The 27,752-nt window shown below is 47.7% G+C and overlaps 1 protein-coding gene across 6 annotated transcripts in view; it reads right to left on the bottom strand.

The window, feature by feature from the left end:
- The window catches only part of LOC146859588 (mitochondrial carrier homolog 2-like), a 379,079-nt gene that overhangs the window by 238,631 nt on the left and 112,696 nt on the right, over window positions 1-27,752 (bottom strand). For all 6 annotated transcript variants that reach the window (XM_085646528.1, XM_085646529.1, XM_085646527.1 and 3 more), the window contains one exon: window positions 26,891-26,975. In XM_085646528.1, the coding sequence (XP_085502654.1) occupies window positions 26,891-26,975 (85 nt within the window). The remainder of the gene's footprint in view (window positions 1-26,890; window positions 26,976-27,752) is intronic.

Genomic DNA, 27,752 nt, shown 5'->3' with positions numbered 1-27,752 from the left:
TTTGAACCTCCGGTTTAAAACCGGAAATACGGAGCCAGGCATGACGTCTGAGTAAGACGCTAGTATTGACCGCCCTAGAAGCAGTGTCTGCCGCATCTAAGGCGCATTTAATGGAGGCATTAGATATTAATTTGCCTTCTTGAATGAGGTCAGTGGCCTGGGACTTAAAGGGTTCAGGCAGATGTTGGATGAGGTCCTCAAGTTGGTCATAATGTGCCCTGTCATACCGGGCTAACAGGGCTTGGGTATTGGCAATACGCCAGTGGTTCGCCGCCTGTGCGGCGACTCGTTTTCCTGAGGCCTCTAAAAGCTTAGACTCCTTGTCTGGGGGGGGCGTTTCTCCAGTAGTCTGTGAGTTAACGCGCTTCCTGGCATTTGATACGACCAAGGAGTCTAAAGGGAGCTGGGCTTTAATGTATGCAGGGTCCTGCGGGGCTGGTCGGTACTTTTTTTTCGATGCGGGGGTTGAGAACCCTCGCTCGAACAGGGTCTTTAAAGACGTCAGTGGCATGCTTTATAACCCCTTTAATCATGGGAAGTATATGAACAGTTTTTTGTGACTGTTCAAAGGTATCGAGGAGAAAATCCTCCTCAAGGGGGTCTGTGTGCATAGTGACACCATGGAATGTTGCTGCCCTGTTTATCAGTTGGCCAAACCCTAGGTGGTCATCAGGAGGGGAGGGCTTGGAGGGGTAGGTAGTGGGGTCAGGCATGTCAGGTATTGGATAAGACCAGTCATCTACCGGTGCTGTGTCTGGCAAAGTAAACGGGTCGGTTGGTTCAACAGGATAATTAAAGAAATCAGGGTCCGCCCCTCCCCCTAAGTCATCATCATCATCCTGTGGAGGGGGTGAATGACAGGGAGATGGTAAAGGTAAAGGTAAAGGAGAATCAGGAGGAGGAGGGGGGGACGGGTTAGAAGGTAATACAGGAGAGGAAGGACGAAGTGGTGAAGTGGCACAGTCCTTTTTCCGTATGGGAGCTGGGGGAGGTGTAATGTCCAGCTTCCGCTTTTTATATGGGATGGCAGTCACATGTCCAGTGTCAGGATTGATGTAGATCCGCTTTTGAGTAGGATCTGGTCGAAAAAGTTCATCTGGCTCCGAAGGTGGGGGCTGCGATGTCCGCTTCGGGTCTGTCTGAGCTTTTTTCAGTGTGGGCGTAGTTTTCGGTGCCGATAATGTTTTCGGTGCCGATAATGTTTTCGGTGCCGATAATGTTTTCGGTGCCGAAGGATGTGTTGGATCCGATGGATTTTTCGGAGCCGACTGAGTTTTCGGTGCCGATGTATGCTTCGGTGCCGATGTATGCTTCGATGCCGAGGGACTTTTAGGCATCGATGTCGAAGAACGTTTCGGTGCCGGTGGAGACTTCGGTGCCGAGGAACGTTTCTGTGCCGAAGGAGATTTCGGTCTTGGAGCCTGTTTCGGTGCCGACAGTGGTTTTTTGGATGTTAAAGGCACAATCAGGTGAGGTTTGCTCGAGCCCGAGCCACCTACAGGCTTAGATGTCTTCGGAGCCGGGCCCGAGGGCGGGGCTTCTGAAGAGGATTTCCGGTCGCGACTGGGCCCAGCTGGCGGAGTCTTGACCAATGGTTTTTTGGATGGGGCAGGGGCAGGGGGGGTGATACTCACACGCTGCCCTGGAGTGATGAGGTCATCGGAATCGTCGGCCTCGGACACGATCTCGAGGTCTTCGGTGTCGTCTTCGGGAACATCTTGAGCAAAGATGTCCTCCGGTTCTGGAGCTGGTTTGGCCATAATATGGCGTCGAGCTCTTCGGTCCCGGAGGGTCTTCTTCGAACGGAAAGCGGAACAAGCTGGACAGGTGGACTCGTTGTGTTCCGCCGACAGGCAGAGGTTACAAACCTCGTGGTGGTCACTGTGGGGGAACTTCGCTCCACACTGGGGGCATTTCTTGAAGGGTGTCCTGTCCATCAGCCGCTTGCGGAACCGGTCCGAGTTGATGTCGACGTCGATGGAATGAAGATCAAGGAGTTAAATTGATTGCTAGAAGTTTTCTGCTGGAGCGGAAAAAAGTTCATCCGAACCCAATGGCGGAAAAAAACAATCTGACGATGGAGTGGATGCCCATGCGCACTGTTGTCCAGGGGAGGAGTCACCATCCTCGTGACCAAAGGCTTCTTCCGAAGACAACAACAACCTGCAATCATCCGAGCCCAACACCAGATGGCGATCTTATCCTCAGTGTGTGATCTGCAGCTCATATGCCTCGAACATTGGGTTACTGGTAAGTACAGTTGTAAGTCAGTGCTGGGCGACAAGATCCAGCACTGGGAGCTAAACCTAATAGCAGGTGAGTATTTTCGTTACTCGGCTGATTTTTGGTGAATATTTTAAGTCTTGAAAAGTCCACACTTAGAGGACATTTCAGGAAAAACCAGTCAATGTTACCCTATGGAGAAAATTGAATTATCGATTTAACGGTAAATACTCGACTGGCAGAGTTAAGGTTCTGGGAATAGACTCCGGGGTCTCCCAGGGTCAGGTAGGTACAGTTGGTTCACCCTCAGTGGCACAAGGGCGGCCAGGTGCAGAGAGTTAGGCCCAATGTTATCCTATAAGGGATAGGGGGGCCTTGGTTGGTGGCTGCTGACTAGCAGGCCACGCGGCTGTGGGAGCTGGGCTCCTGGTCACTTACTCAGGGCAAGTGGGGAAGTAGGTAGGTGTAGAGCTTTCACTGCCAGGGCCACTCGGGAGGCTGGATGCAGGGTGCTTTTGAGCCTTCGGGTGCTCAATTGATTTCAATGGGAAATCTCTGGTTTAGAAAAAGACTGCAAGCTCGGGGACGAAGATTCTTCAGGTGCCACCACCACTTCGAGAGGTAAGTTGGGTGGTTGGAGGATAGGTAGGTACCCCGGGATTGGGCACAGGGGGCCGGGTGCAGGGGTGCTTTTTGGTGTCGGGAAATCTTACCCTCTGTTGATCGCGGTTGGGGAGGCACCTGGTTCTGAGGCTGCAGGTTTCTTCAGGAGTGTCGAGGGAGGTCCTTGGGTGTCGGACTCGGGGTCACAGTCGCCGTGGGGTCGTCCTCGTGGTCTTTGTTCACTCCGGCACCGGCCAGGCTTGGCGGGTGCAGAGTGTGAAGAATTCGCGGTTCCGGGCTGCTGCCAGGGATTAGAAGTAGATTTTGAGTCGTTACAGGTAGGTGTAGGGCAGGGACCAATGGGTCCCTGTCCTGGGGTGGGTACACCCCCTATCCTGCTTCTCTCCTGTGGGAGGGGGGCAGTAGCCTAGTCCTGATTGGGCAGGGCTTCCCATCTTCAAGATGGCGAGAGCCCGGAGATATACTTCACCTCACCTACCTCAGGGGTGGGGTTGGCAGGCTGCCACATCCCCTGTCCTTATTTGGGGTTTCCGACCAGGCTTCCCGTCCGAGTGGGGTGGGGGTTGCAGTGGCCTGGGGAAGCTCACAGAGGCGGCATGCCTTTGAAGCTTCCCCCTGCCCATCCTGGGGGAGGAGATTTAGCACCTCGCCCGGGATGTGCATTGTTGCAGGCCCAGGAGAGCGGGGGCTCTCCTACCCAGGGGTCCAGCAACATGTCTGCTGCGTGGCAGCCAAGGCAGCCTCCCAGACCAGATGTGGATTGTAGGTTAGGTTTCAGGGGGCATCTCTAAGATGCCCTCTGGGGTGCTTGGTACATTCAATCCCACACTGGCATCAGTGCGGGATTAATGTGCTGAGAAGTTTGATACCAAACTTCTCAGCCTTTAGTGTTGCCATTATGGTGCTGTGGAGTTCGTTTTTGACGAGCTCTCAGCATCACGTACTCTTAAATGGTAGCACTGCACTTACAGTGCCCAGGAATGGACCGGAATGGACCGGGGTACTGTAGGGGCACAGGGCTCATGCTCCTGTGCCCACACCACTGGCATAGGGCACCCAGCTAGAGGGGTGGCTGATGTATGCCAGGGCAATGTAGGTGGTGGGCATGGCACACAGGGATGTGTGCCATGTCGACTTTGTTTTGTCTTGTACCCAGACACTCAGCCTGCAAGAGCAGTGTGTGTGTGTGTTAGGGTACAGGGCCTCTAAGGGTGGCACAATGAGTGCTGCAGCCCTTAGAGGCCTTCCCGGGTCACAGGGCTCTGGGTACCTAGGGTACCATTTACCAGGGGCTGACATGTGGCCAGGGTTTGCCAATTTGGGTTTTGGCTGTTAGGCAGTTTTTAGGCAAGGGACACAGGCCCTGGGCACCTGATTGGCAGGAGCCCAGGGCAAAACAAGGAAAAGTGCATCAGCTATTAGGCAAAAAAGAAGGAGGGGGGGTTACTGCAACAGAAACCCACTTTCTTACAGGGGGTCTGTCAGCCAGCCCTCTTCAACCATTGTTCCGTAGTGTCATTCACATAGTTCTTCGCCCCACTACAGCATTCAATGGAAAACAAAAGGCCAGTCCATTTTAGCCATTCCCTAACTTCATTCTGCCCTTTCACATGGAGCACGTCAACACACAATGAAGTTACATGCCGTGCTAGAGATTACAATGAGTGTTTCCTGAGAACCCCAAAAATATTTCTGGCTTTAGCAATTTTTTTTTCCTTTCAGACAGACAATGGCTAGGCAGCTTCAGCAAAAATGTTTTACAGGAACTGTCACAAAAAAGCCATCTCCAGACCCAAGCTTTGCAAATGCTTCTTAAACAAGCATTGAAAATGCAATAGGTCTCGCCTTTGATTAAGTTAAAGGCATTTGCTTTGCTAATGGTATTTTATAGCAAAGCAAATAGCTTTAACTTAATAAAAAGGCGAGACCAGATGCATTTTTAATGCTTGTTCTTCTTTGAAGTGGCCATGAGGTTAGGGAATGTTTTCGTTTCTTTTCTCTGAACACACACAGGTAGTTTCCAGCTTTTAAAGAGCCTTAGAATTCTAGCCCGGAGCCCTTCGAATGCTGGGTCTTGCCAAGCCATGGTCCCAGTGGAAACAGAAGCTTAGTGCTCCAGCAGGCAGCGTGTGGAGGACACCCTGTCTGAGCAGAGGCGAGACCCCACCCTGTCTGAGCAGAGGCGAGACCCCACCCTGTCTGAGCAGAGGCGAGACCCCACCCTGTCTGACCAGAGGCGAGACCCCACCCTGTCTGAGCAGAGGCGAGACCCCACCCTGTCTGAGCAGAGGCGAGACCCCACCCTGTCTGAGCAGAGGCGAGACCCCACCCTGTCTGAGCAGAGGCGAGACCCCACCCTGTCAGAGCAGAGGCGAGACCCCACCCTGTCAGAGCAGAGGCGAGACCCCACCCTGTCAGAGCAGAGGCGAGACCCCACCCTGTCAGAGCAGAGGCGAGACCCCACCCTGTCAGAGCAGAGGCGAGACCCCACCCTGTCAGAGCAGAGGCGAGACCCCACCCTGTCTGAGCAGAGGCGAGACCCCACCCTGTCTGAGCAGAGGCGAGACCCCACCCTGTCTGAGCAGAGGCGAGACCCCACCCTGTCTGAGCAGAGGCGAGACCCCCCCCTGTCTGAGCAGAGGCGAGACCCCCCCCTGTCTGAGCAGAGGCGAGACCCCCCCCTGTCTGAGCAGAGGCGAGACCCCCCCCTGTCTGAGCAGAGGCGAGACCCCACCCTGTCTGAGCAGAGGCGAGACCCCACCCTGTCTGAGCAGAGGCGAGACCCCACCCTGTCTGAGCAGAGGCGAGACCCCACCCTGTCTGAGCAGAGGCGAGACCCCACCCTGTCTGAGCAGAGGCGAGACCCCACCCTGTCTGAGCAGAGGCGAGACCCCACCCTGTCTGAGCAGAGGCGAGACCCCACCCTGTCTGAGCAGAGGCGAGACCCCACCCTGTCAGAGCAGAGGCGAGACCCCACCCTGTCAGAGCAGAGGCGAGACCCCACCCTGTCAGAGCAGAGGCGAGACCCCACCCTGTCTGAGCAGAGGCGAGACCCCACCCTGTGAGCAGAGGCGAGACCCCACCCTGTGAGCAGAGGCGAGACCCCACCCTGTGAGCAGAGGCGAGACCCCACCCTGTGAGCAGAGGCGAGACCCCACCCTGTGAGCAGAGGCGAGACCCCACTCTGTCTGAGCAGAGGCGAGACCCCACCCTGTCTGAGCAGAGGCGAGACCCCACCCTGTCTGAGCAGAGGCGAGACCCCACCCTGTCTGAGCAGAGGCGAGACCCCACCCTGTCAGAGCAGAGGCGAGACCCCACCCTGTCAGAGCAGAGGCGAGACCCCACCCTGTGAGCAGAGGCGAGACCCCACCCTGTGAGCAGAGGCGAGACCCCACCCTGTGAGCAGAGGCGAGACCCCACCCTGTGAGCAGAGGCGAGACCCCACCCTGTCTGAGCAGAGGCGAGACCCCACCCTGGTATGCGTCACTCAAGGACTGGTTACTTCATGAGCGCCCTTCGTATCTTCTGAAAAAACATAGCACCCGTCCTCAAAACACGTCACTATCTGGCAGCCTAATAAGTATGAAATGATCCAAATATGTGTCAAGGGCATATTAAGGCTGCAGCAGCGTGTAATGCTCAGGGGTTCGCTTTCATCTGTGACACCATGAGAACTGAACCGGTGTGCTCAATGAACGCACAACCTTTGTGCATGTTTGCTGAGCCTTAGATGTTTACATTCCACAAAAGCACACACATCTTCCTTTCACAAATATAAACTTCTACCTACACAGCTTGAAAATGAATGACCTGGTGCCGGGTTACTGCTGCTAGTTATGGGTTTTTTAATCTCTGTGTAATCGCGCTGGGCTGACTCGGCCTTTCACCCTGACTGGGCCAAGAAACTGAGAGACACCGAATTGGACAACGATAGCTGCTATTAAGAATGCTAGAACTGGCCAACAATGCTGTAGTACAATCATAAAAACACGTTATAATGAATCCATGCAAAAATGGAACAGAGGTCAGAAGAAAGAACATTTTATTATTCCTTGATATGATTTTTATTTAGATGCTCAAGACACGGCGCTACGAGCCAGATGCTGCCGCTTTTTACCTCACCGTGACGCTGCCACTGGTCGGTAGAACCACTTTACTGGATGGTGAGGAGAGCCTGGATTGTATGCTTTGTTGCGGATGTTTGGGGACAGAAAGATGGCCTCTCTACGGCTCAAAGTCCAGATGCGTGCACGGACATGTCAAGGCAAGGGGGAGAAAGTTTAACTTACAAACCTGATCTCTTCTTTCAACGAGCCGAGCAATGTAGAGATGTTCGGAGCACAAGAGGCGGCTAGAAGTGAAAGGAGTGACCTGGAGGGGCCGTACAAAGCGGCTGGAAACTCTAGTACCGGACAGATGGGGAGGGCCTCTCTCACATTACACCACCCCGTTCATCTGGCACTAGACAGAGTCCAGGTGGGACCTGCAACTCCAGAAAGTTTTTAACCTTCATTTATTCCCGTGGGAAGCCTCTGAAACGGACATTCGCAGTATGGCAGCGATGTGAGGCTTGATACGGCTTGTGTCTCATTCGCTTGCTGGGTGTTTGAATTCCAACACTATTCCAGAAGGCTCAAACTGCACACCAAGGTGACTCCTTGTGGCGCACACAGTGATGGGCGCGGTGAGAAGCCCGAGGCGCCTCAGTGAGGCGCTGTGAAGGTCTTCAGACTCCACCAGGGGCCGTGTCTTAGAGGCACCTGGCTCAGCGCAGAGTTTGTGTGCGCCTGCAGTGCGTACAGAAAACTCATTCAAACCACTATTTCTCAGAGTAAGTGCATTATTTTCGTTAGCCCAGCTCAGAAACAAAAAGACGAACCTTGTTCACTACTTCGGAGCTGTCCTGACAGAGAATGCGGTTCTAAATCATAGAAATGTCGGGATAAGTGAACTCCGTTCACGCACCGCAGACGAGAAGAAAGAAAGTCGTCCGGCTTTAAGCTGAGGCAGCGGAGCCCTTCATGATTTTGCCCCACAACCATAATTTAAATTTGCCAAGGCCACAAGATGCAGTTCAACGTGCGGTGTGTTATGCACCCTTCGAGTCGACGTCGCGCTATATAAAAATGCACACAAATAAAAAATCCACATTTTCTCACAGTGACTAATTCCCGATCCTTGGGGCAAACTCACTCAATAAAACACCCCGAGAGTGGCCAGTATTCTACTGAGCCGTAAAAAAGGCACACTGCCCTTTGTATCAGCGTGCACCAATTCATGCCCTTTGTATCAGCGTGCACCAATTCATGCCCTTTGTATCAGCGTGCACCAATTCATGCCCTTTGTATCAGCGTGCACCAATTCATGCCCTTTGTATCAGCGTGCACCGATTCATGCCCTTTGTATCAGCGGGCACCAATTCATGCCCTTTGTATCAGCGTGCACCGATTCATGCCCTTTGTATCAGCGTGCACCAATTCATGCCCTTTGTATCAGCGTGCACCAATTCATGCCCTTTGTATCAGCGTGCACCAATTCATGCCCTTTGTATCAGCGTGCACCAATTCATGCCCTTTGTATCAGCGTGCACCAATTCATGCCCTTTGTATCAGCGTGCACCAATTCATGCCCTTTGTATCAGCGTGCACCGATTCATGCCCTTTGTATCAGCGTGCACCAATTCATGCCCTTTGTATCAGCGTGCACCGATTCATGCCCTTTGTATCAGCGGGCACCGATTCATGCCCTTTGTATCAGCGTGCACCAATTCATGCCCTTTGTATCAGCGTGCACCAATTCATGCCCTTTGTATCAGCGTGCACCAATTCATGCCCTTTGTATTAGCCTAAGCAGACGTATTACAAACAAGCTGGGGCTGCGAGTTCACCACCCAGAAGGGGTCGAGGGCCGCATTTCAGCAAACGTGCTGCGGTGGATACCCTCTGCCGTCCCACTTGGACGGCCTCGGCCTGCTGGCGTAAAAGGTTTATTATCTTCTTTATGGGGCCATCTGTTTCGCCCCATAAAGATAAACCTTTTACGCCAGCAGTAAGTCAGGGCAGTCTAGTTTAGTTTAAGTTTATTATGTTTTTGGCTCTCAAATGAAGGCCACATAAAATAAACACACAATTATACAACATTAATTACAATAAAATCACAAAAAAGACAGAAAAAAGGTAATACTTCATATTCACTGGTCGAACAGTCGTCTAACATTTCTCTATGTATCATTAATAAATATCTAAAAACCCTTTAAAAAAGTTAAAAATTCTGAAACAGAAAATTTCATTTGGCGGACAATAAAGTGCATGGAAAAAAGTTTTTACATTTAAAATTCCTAATTGTAGACAAATAGGTTTTAACCATTTATAGCGCAATGAGCGTAGTGCGGGACAAATAAACAAGACATGATTACGATCCTGTACAGCACGGGTACTCATAGTACGGCCCGCGGGCCGTCAGCGGCCCGGCAAGCCTTCCTTGGCGGCCCGCGGACCTTGCAGACATAGTGCCTGTGCCCTGTGCTTGTCAGCGAACACCGCCGGTTGCAGCAGCGCGGAGCTGTGAGGCCGGGCGATTCTTTTAAAGGCCATTTACTTGTTAATGAGGCTTTGTTGTATTTCACCTCTTCTTAGCGCCCCTGCATCTCCCCTCTGATTGAGAGAAAGGAAGACAAACAGTGATGGACGGAGAGAGAGACAGAGAAAGGGAGACAAACAGAGTGATGGACAGAGAGAGAGACAGAGAAAGGGAGACAAACAGAGTGATGGACAGAGAGAGAGACAGAGAAAGGGAGACAAACAGAGTGATGGACAGAGAGAGAGACAGAGAGAAGAACAATTGTTACTTACCTGTAAACAGGTGGTTCTCCAGTATTGATGTCTTTCATAGATTCACATGCTTGAATATATTCCCCGTCGTCGGAGTGGGAGTCCCACGGTAAATAATATAGCAATATATAGAGCCATAATATATATATATATATATATATATTTACATATACATAAGTAATCATATAAAACAGAGATATAAGTAAGTAATAACATCAAAAATGTCCCTATATGAAATTTCCATAGAGATACATGGAAAGAGAAAAAAGACATTCGTAGTCTATCTCTGTCATTATGTTAGTCCAAACTACGGCCAATCAGGCGTCAGTCCCTCTCCAGAACCTTCTCCTCAGAGCTCCTCACCTCAGATTTTCGTAGCACCAAAGTGACTGTAGAGTGCATGAGGAGAAGAGAGCCTCTGAAGGGAGGAGGGAGGGTCGCATGTGAATCTATGAAAGACACCAATACTGGAGAACCACCTGTTTACAGGTAAGTAACAATTGTTCTTCTCCAGTATTGGGGTGTCTTTCATAGATTCACATGCTTGAATATAGAATAGCTAGCAGTAACAATCATCATTGTTTCCATGATCACAGAGCCTTGAAATTATAATGACAATAAATCCTCTCATGCATATGACAGTACTGAATAACTGTAATTGTATAAATGCATCATATGTCAATTATAAATGGAAACAATATGGAGGCGGGAGGAAGAGGCTCACCTTATTTAAAAAGATTGCGTAGCACTGCCTGTCCTACTGCAGCGTCCTCTTCGCTTAAAGTTGCCAAGCAGTAGTGCTTAGTAAACGTGCGTCTGGTCGACCACGTAGCTGCTCTGCAGATGTGTTGCAAAGGTACTCCAGCGAATAAGGCAGTCGATGATGATACTGCCCTAGTGGAGTGCGCTCTCACTGAAGACTGTAGGGGTTTGTTTGCCTTTTGGTGGCAGAAAGCAATAGCTGCCGAAATCCATCGATCAATGGTCGGCTTAGTAACCTGACGTCCCTTATGACAACGTCCATATGCTAAAAAAGTTGATCGGATTTTCGAAACAAACTTGTCCTACTGATGTAGAATTTTAGGCACGCTTCACGTCCAAAGAGTGCAATCTTTGCTCTGCAGGTGTCTGAGGGTTGGCAAAGAAGGTCTTTAATATGACTGGTTCATTAATATGAAAATCGGTAGGCACCTTGGGTAGGAATGATGGATTGGTGCGTAACACTACAGCATCCGGTTTGAACTGCAGGAACGGAGGTTTGACGGTAAAAGCATGAATGTCACTGACACGACGTGAAGACGTTAATGCCAGAAGTAGTGCGAACTTCCAAGTTAGATATTTTAGGTCGGCCTTGTGAATGGGCTCGAACGGAGGTCTCATCAATTGCGCCAACACAACGTTAAGATGCCACAACGGAGTTGGGCGTCGAATTGGCGGGAATTTCCGAAACAAACCCTTAAAAAATTGGCGGATTATTCTTGAGGAACAAAGGGAATTTGAGCCATCCTGCCGAAAACGGGAAATTGCTGCCAAGAAAACCCGTAGGGTTGCATGAGACAAACCAGAATTAGCTAGGTGCAAGAAGAAAGGTAGTAATTGGTGCGCCGTGGAGTGTATCGGGTGGACTCCGTTAGCAGCACACCAGTGGCAGAATCTTTTCCATTTGAACTTGTACGTCCTGATTGTAGAGGGTGCTCTTGCTTGGGCCAAAATATCCCTACAATCCTGCGGGATGTCTAGATGGGCGAACTCATGGTGTTCAGGTTCCAGGCCGATAAGCTCAGAGAGGAGGGATTTGGATGACAAATTCTCCCTTCGCTCATCGTGAGCAGATCTGTCCGCTGTTGCAGGAGGATTGGTTGACATTGGGACATCAGAAGCAGTTCTGAGAACCACGGTTGTCGGGGCCAGCGTGGGGCTATTAGAATCAGGTGGCAAGGCTGTCTCTTCATTTTCCAAAGGACCCGAGGTATGAGGGGAATTGGAAGAAAGGCGTACGCAAATAGATTGCACCAGTTTATCAAAAGGGCATTCCCCTGCGAGCCCTTGTGGGGATGCCAGCTTGCATAATTCCGGCATTTCCGGTTCTCCGGCGTAGCAAAAAGATCCAGTTGTGGACGACCCCATATTTGGAATATCCTCTCTAGAGTGGGTTGGTGTAATTCCCACTCGTGGGTCGACGAGGAGGACCTGCTTAGGGAATCCGCTAGGATATTGGCTACTCCTGGTAGATGTACTGCTGTAATCATGATTTGATGACAGAGACCAGTCCCAAATTCTTTGAGCTAACCTGGACAGACTTGGGGATTTTGTTCCGCCTTGTTTGTTGACATAGTGCATACAGGTTGTGTTGTCTGTTTGTATTAGCACTGATTCTCCCTGGATCAAGGGCAGAAATGACTTGAGAGCAAGATAAATTGCCATCAACTCCAACCTGTTGATGTGCCAAGTTCTTTGCTGTGCTGACCATCTTCCTTTTACGGAGAGATCTTCCAAATGTGCACCCCATCCCTCTAATGAGGCGTCTGTCGTGATTGTCCTGTACGGCGGCACCGACAGAAAAGACATGCCTTCTGTGAGGTTGGCTGGATTTGCCCACCATGCGAGCGCTGACCTCATTTGATCTGTGACACGTACCATATCGTGGAACGAACCCGTGACTTGACGCCACTGAACGTCCAGTGCTTCCTGAATAGGACGTGTTCTCAGCCTGCAATGAGGAACTAAGGCAATGGAGGATGACACCATCCCCAGAAACGATTTCAACAATCTCACAGAAACTGACTCTTTTGATCTGATTAACACCACCAGCCGTAGTATCTTTTGCAGACGCTCTTGGGAAAGAAACGCTCTTGCTGATACCGTTTCCAGAGTTGCTCCCAGAAAATCCCTTTGTTGAGCAGGATGAGGTTGGGATTTTGCTGCATTTATCGACAGACCTAGTGAGCGAAACACGTTCTGGCACAGAAGTATGTGTTGTTCTAGGTGAGTGCTTGACTGGGATTTTAGGAGAAAATCGTCCAGATACGGAAAAATCTGCACTCCCTGAAGTCGCAGAAACGCTATCCCTGGAGCTAGTACCTTCGTGAACACACGAGGGGCCGAGCGCAGACCAAACGGTACCACCTTGAATTGGTAATCGTGTTGACCCACTCGAAAACGCAGGAACCTTCGATGCCTTTGTAATATCGGAATATGAAAATAGGCATCCTGGAGATCTATAGTTGCCATGAAATCTTCCTGCGAGAGTAGACGCAAGATGTCTACTAGCGTCATCATACGAAAGGATTGGCTCTTTAGGTATTTGTTTAGTGCCCTTAAATAGAGGATGGGCCTCCACTCCCCGTTCTTCTTTGTGATCAGAAAGAATCGGGAATAAAAACCCTTTCCCCTTTGCGATATTGGCACCATTTCTACAGCTCCCTTCTGCTGTAGGAGTCGAACTTGATGTAAAAGTTCTTTCATGTGAGCAGGTGGTGGTCCGGAGGGTGGTGTGGAAGGAGGGAATTTGGTGAATTCTAAGGCGTGTCCTTTCTTCACAATGTCCAAAACCCAACAGTCCCTTGTGATGGAGGACCATTGAGAAAAGAACAGAGATTCGACCTCCAACCATGCATGTCCGGAAAGAGTCACTGTCTCTTAGATGCGTTTCCTCTGTATGAGGATTTCCCTCTATACGACTTAGAAGCCTGCTGTCGGGAAGATTGCTGTTGCTGGGTATTGGAATATTGGTTGGATCCTTGATTATAGGGTCTGTATTGATTATTACCCCTTCGAAAGTTGGAGGAGGAGGAGGTGCCGCGTCCGCGTGCACCACGAAAATTCTGCCTTTGAAATTGAAGGTTTCCTAAAGATCTAGCTGTCTCAGTGTCCTTCTTTATGGATTGAAGTGCCTCATCAACGTGAGTTCCAAACAACGCTTCGCCGTCATAAGCCATGTTAAGAATCATGGATTGTACTTCCTGACGAAAGGATGTCGATTTTAACCCTCCTTGCCTGCGCAGAACAGCCGCTCCGGCAAGCTGACGGAATCCCGTGCAGGCGATGTCTACTGCACAATCAATTATCTCCGTCGATGCTGCTTCTCCTTCTTGAAGCAACTTCATTGCTTCCACCTTAGAAGGCTCCGGTAACTGTTGCAGTACTTCTGAAATGTCAGCCCACACCTGTCGGTCATATCGACCCAATATGGCCAAGGCATTAGCTGCTCTTACCACAGTAGAGGCCATTGAAGAGAACTTACGCCCTATGGCATCCATTCGACGTCCGTCACGGTCCGGTGGTGCGGTGACAGTCGACGTCGGATTCTTTGCCTTACGTTGCGCTGCCTGCGTAACGACTGATTCAGGTTTAGCCTGTCCCGTGAGGCATGCTGGGGTTCCTATTGGTGCCTTATATTTTTTTCTCTAATCGAGGCACCTGTGCCGGCAAGGTATTCGGTGCTTGCATCAACTTCTTGCCTTCCTCCCAAATAAATTCCACAATAGGAATAGCATGAGTCTGTTTAAACGGCTGACTTTTGAAATCATAGAGGAAACAATCTTCCTCTCTGCGCTCAGTTGTTAGTTTAAAACGTTGCGCCGCCCTCTCCATTAATTGATGGAAATTTGCTATGTCCACTGGAGGTGAATCCCCTGTGACTATCTGAGAGGGGGATGGTGTCTGTACTTGGTAATTGTCCCACTCCGCCATATCCTCATCATCGTCATCCACATCCCCATCATCATCTGGGAGTTCACCCTCTTCTGTTTCTTCCTGCGGAGGCTGATATTGAGGCAACAACCTCTCTGGGACCTGTCTTGGTGGTGCAGACGGCAGCAGAGGTACAGGATTCTCTATTGGTATCGGTGGTATAGTTGGAACCACAGGAGTTGACGGGACCTCAGAACCTTGTGGAGGTAGGGGAAAGCGTTGATTATAGTCATCCAACATGCGTTGGAGATTAGTTATAAGCGACAAAGGAAGAGTCGCCTTTGGCTGTTTCGCAGGCACCTGCTGTATGTACACTGGATCTTCATCCTCACTGCTGTCCTGGCATTTAATTATGAGGTCGGATGGGCTTTGTGCCGTTCCAAAGGACTCCGGCAGACCCTCGGACTCCTGATCAGAATCCGTAGCAAATAAAGGTGATGGAGGCTGCGCCTCTGAAAGCAATGCTGAAGATGCGTGAGGTAGCTGTTCCCTCCTTGACTCTTGGGCAGACGCTACTTTTTTCAACTTTATCCTTATGAAAGAACCTGCCGTCGACTGCTGTATGGTAGACAATGTGGATGTCTTCGGAGAAGGCCTCGTCGACGGAGCTGTCGTAAATGGAACGATTGCCGACGGAATATGCGTCGGTGAACCTTGCGCCTTTGAAATAGACGTCGACGGAACCGTCGTCGACGGAATCGTCGTCGGAATCGTCGTCGACGGAGCCGCCGTCGACGGAGTCATCGTCGTCGACGGAGCCGCCGTCGACGGAGTTGTCGTCGTCGAGGTCTTGGTCGACGAAGTCGCCGTCGACGATCCCGTCGACGGGATCTTTTTCTTCTTCGACGACGGAGTGGGCGTCGACGAGTTCGACGACTCCTTCGTCGACGACACAGGTAGCGTCGACGGTACCTTTGCCTTCTTCGTCGTCGACGATGTAATGGGCAAAATTGAAGTCACAGCCCTTGAACTACTGATGGTCCCCGTCGACGAGGATAACGTCGACAGAACGCTCGTCGACGACGAAGCAGCTGATGTCGTCGTCATAGTCACCGTCGACGAGCCTGATATCGCTGATCTCGTCGTCGGCAGCATCGTCGACGAGGCGGACAGTCTTTTTCCTGAGGACTGTGAAGTAGACGCCTCTTCAGCCTGAGAACTGTGTCTCTTAGGTGACAAAACAGTAGGTGCGACAGCAGAAGCGGTAGCTGTCAGAGTCAAAGAAAGCTTCTTTTTCTTGAGGAAAGGAGATGGTAACTCCTGCACACTACTGCGCTTAGAGGCTGGTTGAGAACGGCCAGAATACATACTTTCCACATCAGAAACTGGGTTGTCCTTATCCTTCAGTCTCTGTAGCCATATTAACAGGCGGCCTTCTCTATCCTTTAAAGTCTTTGTAGAAAAGGTTCTACAAATTTTACATTTTGCCACCTCATGGTCTGGGTACAAACAGTAAATACACTTACTGTGTGGGTCCTCAGAAAATAGACGCAGCTTTCCACATGAAGAACATGGTCTAAACAAAGATTTCTTACTGGAAGACATTCTGACTGAAAAAACTGAGCAGAGCTCAGGGAGACTCCCTGTCACACGACGTGCGGCAGAAAATCTGAGGTGAGAAGCTCTGAGGAGAAGGTTCTAGAGAGGAGCTGGCGCCTGATTGGCCGTAGTTTGGACTAACATAATGACAGAGATAGACTACGAATGTCTTTTTTCTCTTTCCATGTATCTCTATGGAAATTTCATATAGGGACATTTTTGATGTTATTACTTACTTATATCTCTGTTTTATATGATTACTTATGTATATGTATATATATATATATATATATTATGGCTCTATATATTGCTATATTATTTACCGTGGGACTCCCACTCCGACGACGGGGAATATATTCAAGCATGTGAATCTATGAAAGACACCCCAATACTGGAGAAAGGGAGACAAACAGAGTGATGGACGGAGAGATAGATAGAGAGGGCGGGAGACAGAGTGAGAGATAGATAGAGAGGGCGGGAGACAGACAGAGTGAGAGACAGATAGAGAGGGCGGGAGACAGACAGAGTGAGAGACAGATAGAGAGGGCGGGAGACAGACAGAGTGAGAGACAGATAGAGAGGGCGGGAGACAGATAGAGTGAGAGACAGATAGAGTGAGAGACAGATAGAGAGGGCGGGAGACAGACAGAGTGAGAGACAGATAGAGAGGGCGGGAGACAGATAGAGTGAGAGACAGATAGAGAGGGCGGGAGACAGATAGAGAGGGCGGGAGACAGACAGAGAGACAGACAGATAGAGAGGGCGGGAGACAGACAGAGAGACAGACAGATAGAGAGGGCGGGAGACAGACAGAGAGACAGATAGAGAGGGCGGGAGACAGACAGACAGACAGATAGAGAGGGCGGGAGACAGACAGACAGACAGACAGATAGAGAGGGCGGGAGACAGCCAGACAGACAGACAGATAGAGAGGGCGGGAGACAGACAGACAGACAGACAGATAGAGACAGACAGACAGACAGACAGATAGAGAGGGCGGGAGACAGACAGATAGAGAGGGCGGGAGACAGACAGATAGAGAGGGCGGGAGACAGACAGATAGAGAGGGCGGGAGACAGACAGACAGACAGGGCGGGAGACAGACAGACAGACAGGGCGGGAGACAGACAGACAGACAGACAGACAGACAGACAGACAGACAGACAGACAGACAGACAGACAGACAGACAGACAGACAATGTGTGCATACCGGGTCTGGAGGCTCAGTGGATGAAGGCGTCCGCTGCAGTGGCCTGTGTTCAACCTCATGGTCATAGTTTTTTTTTGCACTAGCACCGCCCCCTCCCCCACTGGCCCCGCCCCCACCGGTGCGGCCCTCAGCCAGAAACCACACTGTAAATTTGGCCCCCGAGAGAAAGTTTGTGAGTACCCATGCTGTACAGTATTATAACAAAGATTACATATTGGAGATACACCATACCATTTTGCAAAAAGGAGATTTAGTGGGAGCAAATCTTGTCTTAAAAGGTACCATAACCTACGGACTCTGTGGGGGATATTCCAGGTAAGGTATTGTTGTGCCAGCTTTGGTGTGTATGTGTTTAGGAGTAATTGCCTTTCTTTTTTTCCTTGTTGGGCAATCATATCCAATTTATAACTGAGTTCCCAAGATGCACTTTTTAATTTAGACTTTAGTTCAGAGGGAGTAAGTAAAAACAAAGTGCTTACATCCAACTCTAACAAAGTTACTGCTTTTCTAAAGTTTTTTACTAACAGGGAAAACTCGTTAAAATTGCCCAGGAGCTCATTTTTAATGGCTTCCCGTAAGGAATCCGATTTACCTCTAGCTAAGCAAGCTACCCACCTTACGAGGGCAATCAACCCCTGTACCCAACAACTTCGGAGTCCGAATTCCAGCCTGCATGAAGATACAGTGCAAGCTGTGTTAAAAGAAGAAATTCTTCTTAGTACCTTTCCTTCCATTTTATGCAAGAATCCCCAGTGTTTTAACTCCACTAATTCTAATCCGTACAGTAGAGTTGCAGGGATCTTTGCTCTAAATACATCCAAAAATAGTGTGAAATGTCTCTTCCCTGTAGCATTGTACAAGGAACATAACCCCATACCATGAGCCGATGCTTTACGCGAATTATGCTCAATGTGGGGTTTCTCACTTAGGTTTGCTGAAATTATTTTACCTAAGAAGATGTAGGTTTTAACCACCTCTAGTTTCTGTCCTCCTATGGCCCATTTATAGTTTTCAGACCTACATTTTTTCTTTCCAAAAATGCACATAATTTTACTTTTCGAAGCGTTAATCTTCATGTGATGTGCTTCTGCAAATTGATTTAATGCATGTAGGCGGTTAGACAAGCCCTTCGGGGTTAAATCTAATATGAGGATATCATCTGCATACATTAAAACTGATATTGATGATCCTCCAATTATCGGGGCTATCCCACCACACACTGAAATGGAAGTAGGTAGGTCTACCGTATATAGTGAAAACAATATAGGGGCCAGTATGCACCCTTGTTTCAACCCGTTCGGAGAAGGGATAGATTGAGAAAGACCCCTTTCTCTGCCTTGTAGTACCTTACACCACGTGTTCGAGTGAAGAGATTTTACAAGTTCAAGTAACTGTATTGGCATGCCTAATGTAGCAAGCTTTCTCCACAGCGTTGGACGATCTACCTTGTCGAACGCTGTGGAGAAATCGATAAATGCCGCATATATTCCACCACCTCGAACACGTACGTATTTATCAACGATCACCTGTAATGCTGTTAAATTATCAAGTGTACCATGCTCTTTACGAAATCCAGTTTGTTCCAAGGGTAAAATATCATTTAATTCTATCCATTCAGTAATTAAAATCAAAAGACATTTAGCAAAGATTTTTCCTATAGAGTCCAATAGAGCTATTAGACGATAATTCGCAGGATTATCCCGCTCTCCCTTTTTAAATATGGGAATTAATATACTTCCCCTCCAAGAGTTAGGGACTGATCTCGATAGGAAGCATGCATGAAACACTGGAAGAAGAATCCTACTCCAGGAAGTGACATCTTGCTTTATTATTGACATGGGCAACTCGTCTGGACCCATAGCTCCGGAAGCGCGCATACTCTTTATCACCGAAGCTATGGTTTTCTCGGTCGGAAGCTCTATATTAGGCTCACTATTCGGGGCTAGGTCCCAGTTATCACCCTCTACACGGTTAGATGCGTACAAACTAGATATAAATAGTATCCAGACATCTTCAGCGATAGAGATGGGGGAAGTTCTTGCACCACATCCCTTCCCTATTATGGACCAGAATTCTCTAGATTTATTAAAGGCCGATGCTTCTCTTAACCTAATCCAGAGAGAATCTTCTTTTTCTCTTTTTAATTTTGTTCCAAGTCTGGCCCTCCTTCTTCTTAGTAAGGCTAACTTATGCTCATTTTCCCTAGATCTACTAAGGTACTGTTGCCTCACAAGTTTCTTTATTTCCTTATTTAAAGGTAGTAATATACTAGGAGGGAAGTGTAACTTCTTAGGATTTCTTGATTTCTTAGCTGTCATGGTAAGCTTCTTCTTAAAAATTTCAAAGTGTGAGAATTCCCTACCCTGCCATTCATCTAATTCAAATAAAGTTTGGCCAAGAATATTTTGTACATCTTTCATAGTGGAAGGGTCCCAGAAGCACCTTCCAGACTTACAATGAATAGAAACACCTTTATTGATTAAAGACCAAGAGTCAGTATCTGGAGGTTGTAATGAGACAGTTATATTAATCACATTATGGTCGCTCAAGGAGGATTGAGAGATCATTATGTCTCGAATATAAGAGAATGTATCATAGTCCGTAATTACATAATCCAGGATGGATTCACCCCTAAATGACTTGTGTGTAAATTTAGCGGGAATGTCAGAAGGCATCCTACCATTTACGATTAGCCCCTCTAAATAACTAAGTTCTTCAAGTAATATCTTTCCTCTTTTATTAGTTTTTATTTTACTAGGAAAGATTGCTTGGGGTATATTATATGCTTCTTCCTTAAATTTGCTTCTAAACATATCTATACTTGAAGTGGACACTTTGCTATTTAAGTCACCCATGAGTAAGATATATGGGGGCTGATCAAGCTCTAATAATTGTTTTACATAGGAAAACATTCGCTTCAAGACAATGTTAAAAATATCTTCAGGTGGTATGTATGCATTTAAAATTACAAGAGAAGTCCGTCTACCTACAGACGCTAGATTATTGATAGTTATTGATTGAAAGAGATTACTAGTGTCCTTATAATGGGAAAATTGCCATTGTAATGAATGAGATAAACAGGCAATTCCACCTTTCGCATGACCTTTTTTTGAGGGTATAGCGGCGGCCTCGAAGACAAAATAAGCTTTCCCCCCATATAGGATATTTTTACACCATGTTTCCTGAATACATAGCACATCTGCGTTCAAGGAGAATAGATAATCAAGCTTCTCTGGGCAATTATATAATCCTGCTGCATTCCAAGATATGACTTTTAATTGTCTGTTAAAGATGTTGAAACAGTCTTGGATTATTTGATGTGTTATTAGATAAGACTCCTGGTAGCCAATTCCAATGTTGATTATCTTCTGTTAGAGGAATATCCAAATTCTCAGGGGGTGGGAGTACCTGAGAAACCATGCGTTTACCTCTAGAGACCCAGATCTTTAGATCTTTAATGTGGATGGACGGGTCTTCCTGCCGAAAACCCAACTTTGAAACTCCTTCTCTGGAGAAAATACGCTTTCCATTATTAAAAAAGGGTAACACGTCAATCCCTCTACGTTGGAATGTTTCCGCTTGTTGGAGGACAAGATTAGCAATTATTTTTTAACAGAATTTTACCCTTGCTCGTTGCCCATTTTCAAACCTTATTACTGAAACCAAATCAATATCACTTGACAAAATAAGTTTTAAGCTTTCAATATCCTTAAAGCAATTGAGCAACCATGATCTGTTCAAATTTAGGTCTGAATCAAATAAGGGAAGACAATCCAGTGACAAGGTATCCACACATGGATTAAAAAATTTTAGAGGTGCAATAGTTAAATTTGTGGTCACATCAGCTGGGGGCCGAAAAATAGGTGCCGATGGATTAAGTACCCTTGTTACAGTAGGCATATTTCTTGTAACTTCATCCATTGGTGCCGGAGGCTCTATCTCATTAACCTCAGAACATAGGACTCCCCCATTCATAGTGCTGTCATCAAGGGGACCTTCTGCTATAGGGTTAGTGAAACCACCAGCAGCCTCATTAGAGGAAGTATCCAATAATAAACTATCTCAAGTTTCTATAACATCAAGTGCTTCTGTATTTACGTGCTTTTGAAAAATAATTTGCCTCTCTTTTCTTTTTATATTTGCGAACAGGTTTCCTATTTTTCCCTTTGTTCTTTCTACTTTTTTCTTTTACTATCCCCTTAGTCACTACGGTTCCTTCAGGTTCTTTTTTATCCTGATTAAAAATGGGAAAAAGTTTGTTTCCAGCGGTTTGATTAACCTCTACCAAACTTTCTTCCTTCAAAGTCGGTTCCAACTCTTTCCTCCAATTTAAATAGAATGGAGTAGGAGTCTTAGAGGGCTCATGAATATCTACTTTTAATGACATCCCCACTGGTACATTTTTTCTCAATGAATTATTGCTGTCAGGAACATTCTGGACAACAGGTTCAATAGGGGAAATAGACCAATTCTCAGCATTTTTAGCAATTAATACTTTCAATATCTCAGTAACTGAGCCCAAAATGCAGTCAGAACTCCCAACAAATTTACCCAATAAACATAATATGGAAGCCAATAAATGTTCAAGTGCTATCAGAGAATCAGAAATTGGTTTATCATTTTTTGAATATCCAGATGCAGTGAGAGAGCAGATACCTGATAAATTGAATTGCGGAGATTTCAAATCACTCTGCATTCAGGGAATATCATTGGATGTTATAGAAGGAGTGCTACTATATAACAGTAATCCTGATGGCGTTGCTCCATTTGGAGTTTTACTAGGTTCAGGCTGTTTCAAGATTCTCTCGTCCATATAGCGACCACACAATTCAAGATCGATACTGGACGGAATAGAGATTTCTTTTATATCCACCTCCTGATTTTCTGTGTCCTTAAGAGTGTTAAGCTGAAGAACTTTCGAATTTGCTTTCATAAGATCAGAGTTGTCTCCTTTGGATAAACATACTGGGAGGTCTACATCTTTAGTCAGAGACCGGGTGGGCGAGTTTTTTTCCGTAGTTAGCACAGGATTAGTATCGTTCACTACTTCTAACTGCGGTTCCGTCATTGTTATCATCTCATCGTCAGTGATTATTGGAACTTCCATATATTTGTTCACTGGTTTTTCCCATAATTTCAACAACTGCATCTGTCCCTTAAGTTGTACGCTATTTTCATATTTATTCCTCAAGGGGTTGGATCTGGTTTTTATACATGATCTCCCCCCTAGGACTCTTCCAGAGCGTAATTTCTTTGCTGTCATTTTGTGTGGAAAATGACTAACCAAGCAGCAGGTTTTTTTTTTTAAACGGAATATGTGAATGTTTTTAAATTTATATGAATAAATAAACAGTTAATAAAATATGAATCCACGGAGAAAAAGTAAATATGCGGCCAGTCAATAGATATATCTCCTTCACAGTTTACTCGCCTTCGATCACTGTCAGGACTTACTTAAAATAAAAATACAAATAACAGGGCCCTGCCCGGCCTACCTCGGCCACTGAGGGCCACAGAGGGCCCGCCCTTTGCCTGGGCTTAGCCCGGCGTCCCGCTCGCGTCCCGCGAGACGGTGGTGATGCTGCTTTTGAGCGCCTCCTGGCGCTAGCACATGACGCGGCAGGGCGCTGGGGCTTCTGGGGATTGTAGTGCAGCCCTCGCTCGTTTCCGCTCGGCGGCCCCGCTCAGTTGTCAGGAGAGCGAAGGGCGGCGGAAGACAAGCGGTAGGAGGTCCACGGGCAGAGAAATTATCCCCAGGCAGTAAGTGCACGAAAAATGGCAACAAACGCTTCTACTGTTCAGCAGTCAGGAAAGTGGGACGACAGAAAGAGAGAAAAGAGTACGTCACACAGAGGTCTTTCCCAATGGCCGGCCACCGTTTAGCATAAACGGTGACGCCGGCCAATGAGAAAGAGGGGCGGGGCTTAAAGCCCGCTAGTGAATCTCCCTCAAGGTCATAAGATCTCGCCAGCGACGCTAGACTTCGACCTAAAAATGAGTGGTAGCGAGCTTTAAAGCTACAAAGAACTGTTTGCACCCAGGGCTTTATGCAGCTCAGCATCACTAATTATAAGCACATTGAATGGAAATACTAGAATGAAGCTCTCTTGCCATATTTTCTAGCACTTAAGGTGTACGTCTAAAGCTCTGGCTGACAGGGCTGCAGTTTAAAGGTGGGATTCTGGGAGCAGACTTTATAGGAAAATGGTTAGATGTAGAAAAAACTCACGCTAGCTCATGTTTGCCATTAATAGAAAAACAAATCAATACTAATAGTGCAGTTTCAATTAAAAACATAAGCTACATCAACTGTAAGGGAATTGTGAACTTCCAATGTCACCCTTTTACCTCCAAATATTGCCAATCCTCTCTCTGGGTAGAAGAAAATACAAGTCAGCACCAGCAGCACGGTGGGTTAGTAGGTCACAACCTATTCTTATTGGATATTTAACATTTGTTGATAAAACATTTGCCGTGAAGGGTGAAAGACTAGGTTGAGTCTAATTCCTAAAACGGTTCAGTCAGTGAGAGCAAATACACATTTTAAGGAGACTGCTCATGATCTTTGCAAATTGCTGGATACTTTATTCTATTTATTTTGCTTCGGTCCTAAATTTAAGATCAAGGAATTTGTGTTTACACTATTTGGGAAACACACAATTAGTGAAGGAAAAGAGGATTCTAATTATTTGAAGACACAACAGGCAGATATAAAAACCGCTATGGACTATCTGTTTAAAGTTCAATAGAGAAGGAGTATTACATTTCACTGGGGTGCGCTTTCTAGGAGCTGGTACCAACCTTCATCTGATCAACAGAAACACCGCGTTAAGAAGCAATACTGAGAGAGGGGCTTTGGCTCTGCCCAAATGTGGATTCCCTCGAGTATAGATGTTGATTGGGCAGAAGTCTTCCCTTTACTCCCGAGGTTCTGCGATCAAGGTGAAATGTGTGCTGATGCACATTTTGGCTTTTAAATTGGCCCCAAAAGGACGAGGCTTCCATTATCATCCTAGTTGTGTCAGGCCCCTGGTGGTGGGGTCTCCAGGGCTGTAAAAGATCTTAAAGAGGGCGCCCCACACTCACAGACGTCCCCCTCGGACTTGGCCCTCCCCAGGGAACTATTGTGAAAGTACAGCGAAGCACTACATTGGATGTTCTCAATTCCCGCTTGGGGGGGTTGAAGGGGAGGTCCAGGCTGTATCTCAGATACCGCAAGGCTGATTTTGCAGTTCCCGAGTTGGTTTTGCTCCTGGGGACCGGCCCTAGCCCCATGATTATTTTCGACAAGGCTGCTGGCCGGTAGAGGGTTGCTTTTTGAATAGAGCATGGCTTGTTGGCTCCCCACGACAGACATGTCTGCTGAATGGATTCTGCTGCTCTCGCCCTCCGCAGCCAACAAGAACGCACTACATAACACATGCCCCAGGTCAGATGCCTGTGGCGGTTATGGAGGGCACCTTTGTGTCTGCGAAGTCCGTGGTAACCTTCCTGGTGGGTGTCATCCAGCTGCTGCACCAATCCACAGAAGTGCCAAGGGAATCAACCAATCGACGCCCAGCAGGTCATTTCCTCAACTGTTCCTAAGGAGACAAAGGGAGCAACACCCCTGTCCCTGGAGAGATCCATCCTAGTTCTGGGGACATCTGAAGTTAAAGTACTTTAAGACATCCTTGCAGTCTCATCCTTCCATCTGGGCCACAGCTGCCAACATCCTTCTGCGGTTGCCGCTCCCAGGTCCAGTGTCTTCTCATCTCACTTACCCTGGTGCAGGGGTTTAAGTGGAGTGGAAAGTTCTGGAAACCAGACACCCTTGCCCAATCCTAGGGTCTACATCATTACTCCACCCCAGCCACACCCTTCTGGGACATTCAGACATGGCAACTTCCAAAATGTCTGTAGAAAGCGCTTCACTGAAAGCCTCAGCCCTATCCCAGCTGAGACCGCTACTTTACCCCTTCCCACTAAAACTTGAAAGAGAAGCCCCCTGCTGTGTGCGAATCCAGGGGTCTGGCCCTCATCTCTAGTTTATGTGGGCCCAGGTGCAGTGTGATAAGCTAATTAACATACGGTGATTACTTCCCCACCCCTTCCTTTCCTAGGAACTGGGTCAAGTACTGTAAACAGCTCTTTTGTGTGCAGAGGTCTCCAATTATCCTGCTGCTGAAGAGTCCCAGCAGGGGGACCTGGAATCTGATTATTAGATGGGCTGGAGAAATACGACCATTCTTAAAGTTCTCCACTGAATGTAGATAGGATGTTGGGGACTGTAAATCTACAGTCAGGGTGTAGATTTACCCCAAAACGGATACGGGTGCTTTGCAGAGTTCCTGTGAGGAGGGGGATCATGTTATCAGTGGCTGACGGGCAGGTGAAATCTCCGACGACGTAGCCGGACATTTGATCTCTGTCTTTGAAGCACAGAAAATGTAAAGACAACTTTATTTATTGCTCTTTCGCAATCCACAAGCCCACGTGTGGACTGAAGCACCTACTGTGCCATCCACCATAGTGGTAGTGAAAAAATAGTTTCAGGAATTCTTTGGTAGCCAGACACCACCAGCTTGAATTGTGCTCCCCAGACCGGTCAAAATCATGCATTTGAAAGATGAGAAAACTTAATTTTGAACATCAAAAATAAGTGAGCCGTAAAGCGCCCACAAGGTAGTGTGAATACCATTTAAGAGTGAAACATGTGACATTGGAAATGGTGTGTTCACCCAATGACTAGGCTCTTAACATGGTCACTCGTCAGGCTGTAGCTGGGACATAGACCAGCTGTCGGTGACTAAAGGAGCCCTGGTGGACTTGGCCTGCTCCTTTCATTTACCAGGACAAATGAATCGATTAGAAGGATCAGTTGGTTGACCGCCTGTGTAACTGTAGGGGCATAAGAAGCTGCAAGAGGTCTTTTCTTGGAAGTAGCCCACTGGCCAGTAGCAAGTAGACAACTGGCCTCCGCTGGACACCTCTGCTTGAGAGTTTAAGTATTTTCTCCTGGAGGCTTAAAAGTACACCCCTGCGGTTGCTTGGGCAGAAGAAAGTTTGTAACATCTGAAAAAGCTTTTCTCCAGAGCTTCAGGGGGACCTGCAGGAAAAAACCAGCCCTAATTTTCTTTAAATTTATTTATTTATAAAGCGCAACAATCATCCCAAGGGATATCACGGCGCTAGCGTAGCAGGAGGGTGGTGAGTTGGATTGTTCTGTTGTGAGCGGTGGTAGCAATCCTAGGGGAATAAATGAGTTTTGAGGTTCTTCCTGAACGCCATGTAATCCTTGATCAGCCGTAGTTCCATCGGAAGCTCGTTCCAGTGCAAAGCTGCAAGGTACGAAAATGTGCGACTGCCTGCCCTGCTCTTACTGATCCTTTTAGTTTCGGCTAACGCCTGAAAGCGTGACCTAAGGCACCTGCACAGGGTACAGAATTGTATTCTATCCCGCAGAATCCTGGGGCCGGTGTGATGGAGTGCCCTGTGTGCATGTCCTAAGAGCTTGAATAACGGCATTGCCAAGGCTTGTTAACTTACTTAAAATTTTACACTAATAATGTGTCTGGTACAACAGATTGACTATATACACAGAGGTCATCGATGCTACTCAAGATATCCGAAAGGCAAAGTTAGTTTTAACAAATGAATAAACAGTTGGTCTCCTCACCCATCGGGTAGCAGTCTGAAGGCCATTAGACCTCAAGCAGAACAGTAAAGACACTTCTGTAAAAGAGGAGTGCTCAAACAAACATCAAATAGAATCGAACAGAACCGTGCTCACCATAAGCAAACAGACCGGGCAGCTGATTTACCTGGCGCCCAAATATGTTGCGACCCAAAGCAGGTGGATATGGCTCATGTCCCACCTGCAAGGAGAAAGAAGGCAAATGAGACACTGCTGAGGAAACACAACACAAAGCTTCTTCGCAGGTCTGCGACCAGCATGCATACCACAACCATGCGCACAATGCCACATCTGGGTTACACCAAACTTACAGCACCTCACATTAATTCATGGGAGCACAGAAGTGTCTCCTGCTCTGAGGGAGTTAACAGAGGCATATTCACACCAGAGATTAATAAACTGATTTTGTTTCCTATACACACCAACATTAAAAAATGTGAAGGTCTTCCAAGTACATTGGGAGTGTTGGCATATATGGTTTCTGGAGCCGCCAGACTCCACTATAAGCACTGAGGGACATGGCAGCAGCAAAATATGTAAAGGATAATAAAGGGATAGAGAAGCAGAATCTCTGAAAATCATGCAGAGGGGTTCTTACTTTCGCCTGGAAGCCCCATGCGGAGGAGGGAAAATGTGTGTTGTGGGGAAGAGGGTGGTGGGGGCAGAAGGGCCAGACCGGTGGGAAAAGAAAGAAAGGCATCCAAGTGCTCCACCAAAGGGTAGGTGGTGGGATACCTAATATCTCCAGGGAAGCCCTGGGAGGTTTGTCCTAAAGGGAGGTCTGGGTCCCCTAGAAAAAAACTGAAGACTGCTGCGCTGTCCGTTAGTAACACTCTAGACTGATAAGTTGTCAGACATAACCGTATAGTTGATTCGAGACCTTGGATAGCTCCATAATGATGGTAATTTTAGAAGTGCAGAACCGACAAATGTCTCAACTACACCAAGGGATGATATC

Source organism: Triturus cristatus, chromosome 3_1 (assembly GCF_964204655.1).
Source record: "Triturus cristatus chromosome 3_1, aTriCri1.1, whole genome shotgun sequence".
Taxonomy (NCBI): domain Eukaryota; kingdom Metazoa; phylum Chordata; class Amphibia; order Caudata; family Salamandridae; genus Triturus; species Triturus cristatus.
This window is presented reverse-complemented; position numbering and strand designations above follow the sequence as displayed.